At 43.3% G+C, this 13,500-nt stretch overlaps 1 protein-coding gene across 2 annotated transcripts in view; it reads right to left on the bottom strand.

Moving 5' to 3' along the window:
• The window catches only part of LRP6 (LDL receptor related protein 6), a 177,932-nt gene extending 173,053 nt beyond the window's left edge, over window positions 1–4,879 (bottom strand). For both annotated transcript variants that reach the window (XR_008419569.1, XM_053895297.1), the window contains exon 1: window positions 4,568–4,879. Coding sequence is in view for 1 of the 2 variants with exons in the window: in XM_053895297.1 (XP_053751272.1) it covers window positions 4,568–4,622 (55 nt within the window). In the remaining variant the exon portion in view is untranslated. The remainder of the gene's footprint in view (window positions 1–4,567) is intronic.
• Between the last annotated feature and the right edge of the window lie 8,621 nt (window positions 4,880–13,500).

Here is a 13,500-nt window from a genome sequence, read left to right as displayed (position 1 = left end):
TTCATTTATATACCCTCCAGAGTCTTATTTGATATTCAAAAAAGAGTCCTTTCTGATAGCCAAAGCATGTATAACTATACGGAAAGAATATTTCAGTTCAGCAAATGGAAAAACCTCCAATTAAAGCAAAACAGGGGCGCCTGGGTGGCTCAGTTGGTTAAGCGTCCAACTCTGGACTTCGGCTCAGGTCATGATCTCATGGTTCATGAGTTCAAGCCCCACAGTGAGCTCTGCACTAACAGCACAGAGCCTACTTGGGATTGTCTCTCTCTCTCTCTCTGTCTCTCTCTCTGTCTCTCTCTCTGCCCCTCCCTTGCTCATGCATGCACACTCTCTCTCTCCAAATAAATAAATGAATAAACTTTAAAAAAAAAAAAAAGGCAAAACAAAGAAGTCGCTGAAAAACCAAACCAATGGGAAAAGTCTGTTAGGCCTCATAATAACAAAGAGCTGAAATCTTACTCGTACCCAATCAAATTATTCCTTAGCCAGATAAGCAAACCTAAAGCCAGGTAACTAGGAATGAAAGTATCAGATTTAACTATATGAAATTACCATCAAATATCAATCACATCAGGGGTGGTCGGGTGGCTCAGTGGGTTAAGCATCAGCTCTTGACTTCAGCTCAGGTCATGATCTCACCGTTTGTGGGTTCAAGCCCCACACTGGGCTCTGCACTGGCAGTGCAAAGCCTGCTTGGGATTCTCTCTCTCCCTCTCTCTCTGCCCCTCCCCTGCTCATGTGCACGTGCAATCTCTCTCTCTCAAAATAAATTCTTAAAAAGTATCAATCATGTTAATCAACCTAATGCTCAAAGGATCATCCAGTCCAGCCCTCTCCAGGTGTGTTGCTTAGATCAAAGATTCACCAGAATGTTAAAAAAATTTATGGAAAAAATATTCCCAAGTTTGGGAAATAATGAGTTAAACAAAATTAAAATTGGTCTCTTCACATTCTCTCAGAGATCTTAACATTTTAATATGAATTACGCATCTCTGTATACCTAATGAAAATAAGTTATACAGAGATTAAGTGACTTACCCAAGGTCACGACACAGCTAGCTAATGGCAAACTTAGAATGAAAACTTAATTCTCCTGATTCCCACTCCAAAATTCACTCTACCTCCTCAAGATTTTGTTCCACTTGATATTAAAGCAAATGCTTTTCCAAGGACCACTTCTACAAAATATAAGATAGAAAACACTAGTGGCTTGTTTGTACAGTATTTACCACCATCCCACAAAAACTAATAATATTTTCTAAAAAACTAAGTAGCAAAAACTTTTTATGAAACAACAAAGCCTCCTCAACATAAGTTGGGACATAGTATTTACAGATTATACACACAATGGTATTCCAAAATTTATAAAAAATCTTATAAAAATATTTGCTCTAAGGGCACCTGGGTGGCTCAGTCGGTTAAGTGTCCGACTTCAGCTCAGGTCATGATCTCATGGTTTGTGAGTTCAAGCCCCACATTGGGCTCTGTGCTGACAGCTCGGAGCCTGGAGCCTGTTTCAGATTCTGTGTCTCCCTCTCTCTCTGCCCCTCCCCTGCTCATGCTTTCGCTCTCCCTCTGTCTCAAAAATAAATAAATATTTAAAAATATATATATATTTGCTCTAGAAAATTGGAGATATAATCTTTTCTAATCAGTACCTGGATGGAACCAAGAGAACAGTAAGGATGGCAACCGAGATTGTGAGGTCCATTAGAACAGGGACATGGCTATTTTGCTCACCACTATACCATCAGAGCCTGATATACAGTAGGCAGGTATTCCCATACATATTTGCTAAAAGAATGAACAATAAATCCCTACTATTAATAAATCCCTACCAATAAATCCCTACCATCCTTCCACTGTTAATTAGCTATAGGAGCTTAATCAGATCATAATCAGTTTGATTCTGAGTATCCTCACTTGCAAATTAAGCAGTTAGACCAGAATGATCAAAATCTCTTCTGGCCACAAGAATTTGTAAATCTTACACAAATTAACTCTCAAATTCCTGGCATTTGAGAATATGTCCACAATAAAAAATTATAACAAAAAATAATATTAGCAAATCACTTGATATTCATCATTTCACTTAATATGCCTGTTAAACATGCAAATTAGGTCAGGATTACTATTTACATTTTACAGGTAAAGAAACTGAGACCCAGAGAAATTGACTGACTAGACCAGAATCACAAGGTTATTAAATAGAGAAGCACAGACTTTGAACCCAAGATTTAGTGCTGAAATCCCCAAATCTTTCCATTACACTTTGTCCTCAGATGATAGGGGTTAGGGATGCAGCCCAGACGATGACCGCATTATTCCCTGGCTTTCAGCTATTGACTTAACAGCGCTACAGGACAAAAGGTCTCCCGAACTCTCTCATCAACCCATCATCCCAATACTAACTCCTCATAACAACTCCTCTACAGAAAAAATTATCTTAACGCAACAAGTTAATCACATTTTTCTCCTCAGAGCCCAAGGTCAACTAATGCCACTATTATAACACAGAATGACATTATCAAGGAATGAAAAAAACCTAAATTATGAATGAAAATCTTTCACATCAGAAGACTATTTTTTAGTTCAAATAATATGTACTCACAGTTAAGCACTGATAAATTCAAAGACCACCTTATACTATCATTATGCTACACTGAAAATGAGAGGTCCACTTTTGGAAATTTGCTGGTAGAAATGAGGCAGTTTAAACTATTAACTCTTTTAGGTCTTGTTACATAACACCGTACTTCAAATTAATACTTCAAATACAATTTCTCTGAAGTCAAGTAACGAACAAACCCAACTCTAGACTCAAACTTAGTGTTAAACAAATGGCATTTATGTCACACCCTTACCCTCCAAGAAATACAACCAGGCAACCAGAAGCATCCCCAGGTTATGGACTTAGATTTCCCGAGGACTTTAACCAACCAGCTGACTCTCATGTTTAACTACTAACTTTCTGTCTTAAAATATATGCATATTCTTAGGTCAAATATGTTTCTCACAACTAGAGCAAGATCCCCTTTCAACAAAGAGTATACGGTGATGAAATAAACATATACTTATTAAGCCTTTCAAGTACACAACACTGTATTAAATTCTCTGCCAAGACAATTAAGCGAGCACTGTCTTTCTGGGGGTGACATGCGAAAATAGTTTGGAATATGCTGACAGTGAGTCATAATTATTAAGTATAAGTAGATATAACATGCAAACGTAATAATCCTGCAAGAGTAACTACAGAAAAAAAAAAAAAAAATTCCTCCCACTCAAAAAAAAAAAAAAAAAAAGTCAATCGCATTCATCCAACACAAATATACACACACAGAAGGTATCTTGGGTTCATTTGCACAAGATCATGAGTTACTATCGTGCCCTGTAAACTTTAGCAAGTTATGGAGGCTTAACAAAAGTTTACCTTGTTAAATGAAGAGCTAAAAATCTCCATGGACTCAAGAGGTCTTATACCTGAAAATAATTTGCCATGAACACGTGAGAATTTTAACAAAACCAAAGCCACAGCCTTTGCATCGATCCACACGTAAATTCCTCTGCTGGTAAATGCTCAATAGCAAGACTCATCACCACTTCCACACGGATAAGTTTGAGAAGAGCTGTTGAAATCTTGCGGGCCAATCAAAAACCTTAGTGAACTGTCACAAAATAAAAGTCACGGCGTATGTGACAGCTTCACAGAGCAATTCAAAAAACCACAGGGCCGTCGAATTTATGCGATTCTCGGAGCAAAATACCCAGAATAGCCCACTTTTTTTACCAAAGTGCCAAGCAGTCCCCCAGGGGAGCGCAGCAAACGATAACTTAGGTCCCAGGACAGGCTCCTCTTCACACAAGGATGACTTTCCTATTCAGTGCCAACTGTACACTTGCAGGCTCCGAAAATAGGGGCAAGTCCTGAATACCAGGGGTTACAAGGGCAACGTTTCTATTTTATTATGGGCTGAAGCTCAGAAGATTCCCAGTGCTGAAACGCTCGACCTATAACCTCGGAGTCACTTTCCAACTGTGCTCTCACCCAGGATCATTAGATCCCCAACGGAAGCCAATTATTAGTAGTAACAAGGCCTGGAAAAATAGTAAGAAGGCTCTAAAAGTTCACGTAAGAGACACAGAAAAGGTGGGGGCTTCCAGAGAGAAGACCAACGTTAAAGCATCTTCGGCTCCAACATTTTAAAAGCCAAAATCCATACAAAGACCCTTCTCCCGGATGACTCCCGGCAGAAAGGGACACGCAGACCCTCAGTCACTGCGATAGAATGGAGCTCCAGGGGTTCACCTACACAAGCAGCCCGGATGAGGCTCCTCTGTGTCCAGGGAAGGTCCGGAACCCCAGGAAGGGGTCTGCATTGTGGCCAGGCGGAGCGCACAGCCCCTTCTCCCGGGCCCCTTTCTCTCTCCTTCCCCACGACCAGGCCTCTCCTGGCTCCTCTTCCCCTTCTCCTCCCTCCCTCCCCCTCCCCCCAGACACACACAAAACAAGGCCACCTCCCCCCCAAATCCCACCAACTTTCCCGCTCCCCCCCCCCTTTCCCACCTCTCAGGAGCGCACAGAAACTGCAGGCCAGGAGGCTCCTCAGGACGGCCCCCATCTTCCCTTCTCGCGTTCTCTTCTCTCACCGGCGAGGGGCGGCCAGAAAAGGGGGAGGCGAGGAGCCGGGGCGGCCGCCGCAGCGGCAGGTCTGCACGCTCATGCTTCCCAGCTTTCCAGAGAGAGAAGAAAGAAAGGGGCACGTCAAGGCTCCGCGCGCGCCGCCGCCGCCGCCCTCTCTACCGCGCCGCTCTGCCGGGGGCTCGCGCGACGCCAGCGTCTGCTTCCATCCCGCCGCCTCCTCCCCCGGCGCCCCGCTTCCCCCGCGCAGTTCCTCATTCAGCCTCTTCCTCTCACGCAGCGGCGCAGGGATACCGCGGTCCCGCCGCCGCCACGGGTCGCCGCGAAGGTCTCCCTGCGCGCGGGCGAGCCCCTCCCTCGGCGCCGCCTCCCGAGCAGCTGCGGAAGAAGGTGGGGGGCCGCGCGCACGGCTTCTGCTTGGAGACCCCGGGAGATCTGCCAGGCGAGCAGTGGCGAGCTGGAGGGAAAAGGCCTCCCGCCGGCGCATTCCTATGGGATTCTTTCCTGGGTCGGCCGCTGCGGCCCTCCCCGCGGAGGGCGTGAAGCGACGTCGAACAACATCGGCCCGGCGTGGTCGGGACTACTTTCTGCGGCTCGGCCGGGCCGCCGCCTGCTCCGCTCTTTGTGCGGTCGCCGCCGGCCGAGCCAGGTGGAGGTCCGGGTCCCCGCTGCCTGACACCTGGGCTGAGGACGCGGGAGGCGGCGGGCCGGCTGCGGAGCTTCAGGCCGTGCGCGGGGAGCCGCGCGGGGCCCGGCACAGGGTGACGAGTTCAATCTTGGGGCTTGGAAATGGGTTTACGCTTTTCTCTGTTAAGGAAAATAAAGACTAATGCTGCTTACACCAGCTTTAAACGTGATACGGGGAGGATGTCCAAACGCCAACTCAGAACAGAGATTTTTATTTTCTCGTGGCTTTCCAGAATTACAGACCATCCCCAGAATTAGGTCCCACAAGGACTAAAGATTTCTAATCGGCCAGGTAAAATTCCAGGATAAATGCGTCAGCACCTAAGACAGAGCAAAGGGACAATTGGTAAGAACTGTGCTTGGGATTTTACGAGTTGCATTTATAGATAAATCTTTGGCATTTTTTTGATCAGTTCGCAGCTTGAGGAGGGAAAGATTCACCAGAATCTCAGCCTGGTTTTGCACCGCCTCTGCTGCTTTTGATGCTTCCCGGTGGAACAGCCCAGACATCCACCCCAGAAAAGAAGTGGCAACTTCAGCTGAGGAGGCAACTCCAGCCAGAGTTAACCATAATGGAGCCATCGGGTGAATTCTGTACGGCTGTCACAGGCCCTTACCTGGAGGCAGACGTGCGAGCAAGTGGAGGAACTTCCACCATGTTACTTATACAAAAATTCCTCCTTAACTGCAAGACCTCCTGCAGGTGCCTGAAACCATGGATAGCACCCAGCCCTACGTATACCGGTTTTACCTATGCATACATACCTGAGTTAAAGTTTAACTTATCAATTAGGCACACGAAGAGATTAACAACAATAACTAACCATAAAATAGATCAACTACAACAATATACTGTAATAAAAGTTATGTGACTATGGCCTGTCTCTCAAACTATCTTTCCTGTACTCACTCTTCATGTGATGATGTGAAATGATAAAATGTCTACACGAGAGATGAAGTGAAGTGAAATGATGCAGGCATTGGGACGTAACCTTAGGCTACTATTGACTTTTGACAACAGTCAGAAGAATGATCTGCTTCCCATCGTGGTTGGCTGCAGGGAACCACTGCAAGCAAAAACCTCTGATAAGGGGGCACTACTGTACCTCAGTGACATTGGAGTTCACTGAGGGTTTGCACGCACATTATCATATTGGCACTAGCCTGGAGTGAGGCAGGATTTGTTACTTACTATCCTCATTGCACTGAGGAGGAAAATGAGGGGTTCAATGACTTTGCCAGGGCCACTCAAGTAGTGAACAGCAGGACCCAAACCCAGCCCAGGTCTTTCAACTTCAGACACTGCTTCTTCCAAGAAATATGTGCTGAACTAAGTGATACAGGTCTGTAAGTAGACGGAGGGCAGAAACAGTCAAATCACTTTCTCCTAAATTCACCTGAAGAAAGTCTAGCCACCACTGATTTAAATTACCTTCTTCCAAGAACCATGTCAAGACTGCAAATTTGGCCTACTGGCCTCCTCAAAACAGGTAACTGTGAACCAGGTTTTTCAGCAATAGCCTAGAAAATGTATTACTGTGAAGCTAGTGAGGCTGTGGAAACACCATAATGTAGTGATGAAGAGAAGGCATGAGCTTTGGATCCAAACCCTACCAGTTACAAGATGTAACTACTCAAAGATGTACATGATGTACAAAACCCACTGCACCTCAGTTTTCTCGTCTGTAACATGGGGATGATACCTCCTTCAGGCTTGTAGTAAGGATTAAATTAAATAGTAAATTGGGGTGCCTGGGTGGCCCAGTCGGTTAAGCGTCCAACTTTGGCTCAGGTCCTGATCTCGCGATTCGTTGGTTGGAGCCCCGTGTCAGGCTCTGTGCTGACAGCTTAGAGCCTGGAGCTTCCTTGCTTCATATTCTATGTCTCCCTCTCTCTGCTTCTCTCCCCTGCTCATTCTCTCTCCCTCTCTCTCTCTCTCTCCCAAAAGTAAGTAAACATTAAAATTTTTTTTAATATATCTAAACTATATTGATAAATAATATGTCAATATATAATAGATGCTCAATAAATAATCATTTCCTTTCTCAACCTCAAGGTGAGAAAGGTGTCATAATATGACCATATTATGGTGTTATAATAACTTGGAATCCTTGGAACATAATAGAAGAGAGGGAAAAATCACATGCTCAAAATGCTTATCACAGGATTATTTATAATTGGAGGTAGACAACTGTGAAGCTGATGAAAATTAACCTTCACTTAAATTAAGTGACAATTAAGCTTCACTTTCACAGGCCCCTTCCAGACCCCGGGAGCGTCCCTAACAATGTATTCACAAAGTTTGCGAAAGTAAGGCTTTTTTGTATTCTTTTACTGAAAACATCTCTCAAAATTGTATAAATTTCAAGTTCCATAAAACCTGGATCTGTTCCTATTTATAATAGGAAACCGAGTACAACCTAAGTTTCTATAGCCGTCATCCTAAGTAGAGAGAGGAAGTATCATACAATGTTGAAAAGTGATGGTTCAGATGACTACACAACAGTGGTGGAAAATGTTTACAGTTAGTTAAACTTAAAACGTGAAAGTGCACGTATGTCTTCATTACAACCATGTAAAATATAAATATAAACACAAGCATATATTATAAATATACTTCCTTATTTACCACATATTGGAGGAAAGACCAAAAGTAAATAGTAACTGCATTAAAACAGGCATTAGGATGGTAAAGTAATATGAGATTTATTTTACTTTTTATTTCTTAAATTTCCGTTAATATATTCTTCTGTTTTTCCAATTTTTTAAGAGGTACTTAAGTGAAAAATCTATGTAGCTTAAGGTTAAGCCCTAGCCTGGACGTCATTCTTACTACTTAACTAATTTATTTTTGCATTCATTCAAATGCTTATTAAATATTCAATGCAGGTCACTGTGTTATGTGTTGGGGATGCAAAGATGAGACTAATCATGGCTCCTACCCTCCAAAAGCTTACAACTGTGTTTAGAAACACTAATTGATAAAACAAATAATTTAAATGTTAAAATTGCTATGGTGTAGGTGTGCAGAATATCAATAAGGAACTTGAGTGTTTGTCTGCCTGCACCATTTAAAAAAAGGAAAATAACCTGAGAGCTTAAGCCTGAAATTTAAGTCGGAGTCTGTCAGGCCAACAAGACTGACAAGGAATTCCAAGCAGAAGGGTAGCAGGTGCAAAGGCACTGAATTATTAGAGAGCTTGGCATGTTGGAGATTTGAAAGTAGATCCATATAGCTGAAGCATAGGGTGCTTTTAGAGAATGTCAGAAAATGAGGCAGGCCATTAAGTAGATATTGGATAAATAAATTGATTTTTAAGTCATGCTTAGTCATTTAGATTTTAGCCTGTTGACAGTGTGGAGTTTGAAGCATTTTTCTCATGGTAGAGAACTGATTTACGTGTTAAATAATATCTCTGACTGCAGTGTGAATAGAAGGGAGGCAAGGCAAAAAGTAGGAAGACCAAGGAGGAAGTTATTTTTAGCCCCTGAAAGAGATGGTCAGGCCAACAACCCAGGGGATTGAAGAGATCATGGATTTGAGGAATATGGGGTAGAAACCGCAGGGCTTGGGAACCTATCCGATGTGAATTGAGAGAGGGAGAGAGAGAGAGAGAGAGAGAGAGAGAGAGAAGTAGTCTAGGGTGAATTTCCAGGTTTCTAAGTTATGCACCCAAGTGAATGAGAGTCTCGTTTACTAAGAAAAGAAATGCCTAAGGAGGATTTCAGAAGAGGTGATGATAAGTTCAACAATGGGTCTTTTGTATTGGCCCTGCCTGTAAAACTTCCAGCTGGAGATATACAGTACACAGTTTTGATGTAGAAGTTTGGACTCAGGAGAGGAGTGGAAAATATAGCTATTCAGTGATGATTGTGGAACTTATACACCACACAACCCAGGAATGTGCTGTAGAATAGTAAATAGTTATTACCACAATTTTCTGGAGGATGACAGTAAGACATCTGCAGGAAGTGAGGGCATTTTCATAGTTCAGGTGAAGTGAACTTGGGGCCACCTCACTGGTGGGCTGAGGGTAGAGGTTACAGCTGAAGCCATAAACTTACCTAAGGGGAGAAGAGAGCACTCGTTGTGGCTAGAAAAGTGAGCCAGAGCAGATCCATGTGGAATACAAGTATCTAGGAATGAATAGAAAAAGAGAAGCTAGAGACATAAACCGAAAGGGGGAAGGTGGAAAACTGGTTGAAGAGTTGTGGTGAGAGAAGGTGCGGTCAATAATGGCGAATACAGGGTATGGTGGAGACAGTCTGCTCTGAGAAACACTGAAACAAGGCTGCTGTGACTTATAATTTCCAAAAAGGTCATTGATGGGAGCATACATTATGCCAACATTTTAGGAAAGCAATCTAGGAGTAAAATATACACAACTTTTATTTTATTTTTTTATTAGGGAGGGGAGGGGTGTACATGGGGGAGGGGCAGAGAGAGAGAGAGGAAGAGAGAATCTTAAGCAGGCTTTACACCAAGCAAGGAGCCTGATACCAGGACTCTATCTCAGGACCATGAGATCATGACCTGTGCCAAAATCAAGTCAATGCTTAACCCACTGAGCCAACCAGGTAGCCCGTTATACACACCTTTTTAAAAAAAAATTTTTTTTTGTTTATTTTGCATGTGAGAGAGAAAGATAAAACACACGAGTGGTGGAGGGACAGAGAGTGAGAATCCCAAGCAGGCTCTGCACCTGTAGCACAGTGTTCTCGGCAAGGCCCAAACTCACAAAACTGTGAGATCATGACCTGAGCCAAAATCAAGAGTCCGGCACTTAACTGACTGGGCCACTCAGGTGCCCCCCCCCCCCAATATCCACCTCTTTTAAAATAGAATCCCACCTCTTAGAATTTATCCACAGGAACAAAATTTATAGAGACATAGATATTTAGTAAAACATTGTAATATAAAATGAACAAAACAAACAAGCCTACAAATATGGTAGTTTTATATGGTTCAATCTAATAAGAAAAAAAAAACCTGAATGCATTCAAAAGGGAATAGTTGAAGAAACAATGGTCTATCCTTATTGTGGAATACTATACAGCTGTTAAAAAGAATTGTGTAGATTTAGATGTATCGATTTGGAAGTGTAGCCTTGATATACTGTTAATTGAAGAACAAGTTAGAGAACAGTATGTTCTGTGTGATGGAATTGTTTAGAAGGGAAGAAGAGAGAGGGAGGGTACAGGATGAATTGGCCTTGGACAGGGGGAGGAGGAGAACCACCATTTCCGGATGCGAGAGAAGGAGGAGACCTATCAAAAGCTGCTGGGGGCGCCTGGGTGGCTCAGTCGGTTAAGCGGCCGACTTCAGCTCAGGTCATGATCTCGCGGTCCGTGAGTTCAAGCCCCGCGTCGGGCTCTGTGCTGACAGCTCAGAGCCTGGAGCCTGTTTCAGATTCTGTGTCTCCCTCTCTCTCTGACCCTCCCCCGTTCATGCTCTGTCTCTCTCTGTCTCAAAAATAAATAAATGTTAAAAAAAAAAATTAAAAAAAAAAAAAAGCTGCTGAAGTTCCAACTCCCTTTTTCCACCCCTACTTTCACAGGCTGCTTCCAGAGGCTCTGGGAGGGACCATGACCATGATATAACATGTCATATGTTTTTACAAAATTTTCCAGGGTAAATTTTTTTGTATTCTTTTTTTTTTTTAATTCCTCCTTTTCCAGTTGCATGTGCTCAGGTACCACAAAACCCGAATCTGCCCCTTGTAACTATAGGTTTGGGGGCAATGGGATAACAGAGACAAATATTTGAAAGAGTTTACATTTGATGGCCTTTATTTGCTTAATACAGTAGTCCCCCCTTATCTAAAGTTTCACTTTCCCTGGTTTCAGTTACCCACAGCCAACCACAGTCCCTGTCATCAGAAGATCAAGACTAGTAGTCTAATGTTCTGGCACAATGTTACTCACCTCACTTCATCTCATCTCATCATGGGAGCATTTTAGCATCTCGTCATCACAAGCAGAAGGGTGAGTATAGTACAATACGATATTTGGGGAGACGGAGACCACATTCACAGAACTTTTATTACACTATATTGTTATAATTGTTCCATTTTTTTAAGTAAGCTCTGTGCCCAACACGGGGCTTGAACTCATGACCCTGAGATCGAGATCGTATGCCCCACTGAGCCAGGCAGGCACCCCTGTTCTATTATTAGTTACTGTTGTTGATCTCTTACTGCACCTAATTTATAAGTTAAGCTTTTATGTTTAGGAGGAAACATGGTTTCAGGCACCCTCAGGGGGATTGGAATGTGTACCCCATGGGTAAGGGGAGACCACTGTATTCAAAAAGCAAAGTTTGGTGTGCCTGGGTGGCTCAGTCAGTTGAGTATCCGACTCAATTTTGGCTTGGGTCGTGATCCCAGGGTCGTGGGAACAAGCCCCATGTCATGCTTCACGCTGCTTGGGACTTTCTCTCTCTCCCTCTGCCCCTCTCCCCTTCTTCTCCCCTCTCTAAAATAAAAAAATACATAAATAATTTTTTTTAAAAAGCAAAGTTAATCTATTCAGAGTGAAGTAAGAAAGAATACAGCGTGGGCTTCAGAAATGTGATAAAGATGTGAAGAGTTGCTGCTGGAAATGGAAGAGGGAAGTGACGAAGGACGTGTTGCAAGGTTTCCTAACATCGGACGGGGTGTGACTGCAGCTGCTCACCATAAATTTGGGGGATACCGTAAGAGTGCCTTACCTCTATTTTTCCATCTTTGAATGGGATTTAATAGTCATTCCTAGCTACAGAATAAGAGTATTGCATGAGATGCCTAAATATAGTTATAATTTGAAAAGAAGTATACTTTGTTTCTAATAATATTTGTTTCTTATTTCATCAGTGGCCGTATAACCCCCCAGTAAAACCTAATAAAACTTTTTAATGATCAATAAATGAAAACACTGTGCACTAAAGTACTCAGGTTAGCCCCAGCAGAATTAAAGGACTCCTGCAGCAGAGGACACTCTGTCGCAGGGACTCGGATGTAGACGGAGCAGAGAGGAGGGGTCCATGCAGGGAAGGGGATGATAGAGGGAGCGGAATATTGGTTACATACAGAGGGATTAATCAAAAAGTAAATACATTAAGAATAATAGAAGCTGGCTTTCTGTTGGAGAAGGGAGTCACAAATAGAAGGCAGATATATCAGTGTCAATGTCAATGAAAATGATGGAGTGGGGAAATCCACGGGCCTGTCTCTTCCCATAAATACTGAAAAAAAAAAAAAACACTGGCAAAAACTCTCAGAGTCAACTTTATCAGAGCTCTACAAGACAGTGAAAGGTTGGGGCACCTGGGTGGCTCAGTCGGTTGAGCGGCCGACTTCGGCTCGGGTCATGATCTCGCGGTCTGTGAGTTCGAGCCCCGCGTCGGGCTCTGTGCTGACTGCTCAGAGCCTGGAGCCTGTTTCGGATACTGTGTCTCCCTCTCTCTCTGACCCTCCCCCGTTCATGCTCTGCCAAAAATAAATAAACGTTTAAAAAAAAAAAAAGACAATGAAAGGTTTATAGCAACCAAGCAAATGCTTAGTCAAGAGAATGAGCACTGAGGGGCACCTGAGTGGCTCAGTCAGTTAAGCATCTGACTCTTGATTTTGGCTTAGGACATGATCTCACGGTTCATGAAATAGAGCCCTGTGTCAGGCTGTGCACTGACAGTGTGGAGCCTGCTTGAGATTCTCCCTCTCTCTCTCTGCCCCTCCCCGGCTTGCACTCTCTCTTTCTGTCTCAAAATAAATAAACATTTAAACAAACAAATAAATAAATAGAGGGGGTTTTTGTTGTTGTTGTTGTTTTTAAAAGAGAATGAGCACTGGGCACCTGAGTGGCTCAGTTGGTTAAGCGTCCAATTTCAGCTCAGGTCATGATCTCGCAGTTCATGAGTTCAAGCCCCACATCGGGCTCTGTGCTGACAGCTCAGAGCCTGGAGCCTGCTTCAGATTCTGTGTCTCCCTCTCTCTCTGCCCCTCCCCCGCTCATATTCTCTCTCTCTCTCTCTCTCTCTCTCTCTCTCTCTCTCTCTCTCTCTCAAAATAATAAACATTAAAAAAAGAGAGAGAATGAGCACTGAAACATGGTAGAAGAGGTTTGTTGTGTTTTAATTTACTCTTGTCTGCCCTTCTCTCCATGGTGCAGTAGCAATGTAGAAGGTACCAATCAGG

The sequence above is a fragment of the Panthera pardus genome, unplaced genomic scaffold (genome assembly GCF_024362965.1).
Source record: "Panthera pardus isolate Hobbes unplaced genomic scaffold, ASM2436296v1 HiC_scaffold_6, whole genome shotgun sequence".
NCBI lineage: Eukaryota > Metazoa > Chordata > Mammalia > Carnivora > Felidae > Panthera > Panthera pardus.
Note: the sequence above shows the minus strand (reverse complement) of the source record. Positions and strands in the feature narration are given on the sequence as shown.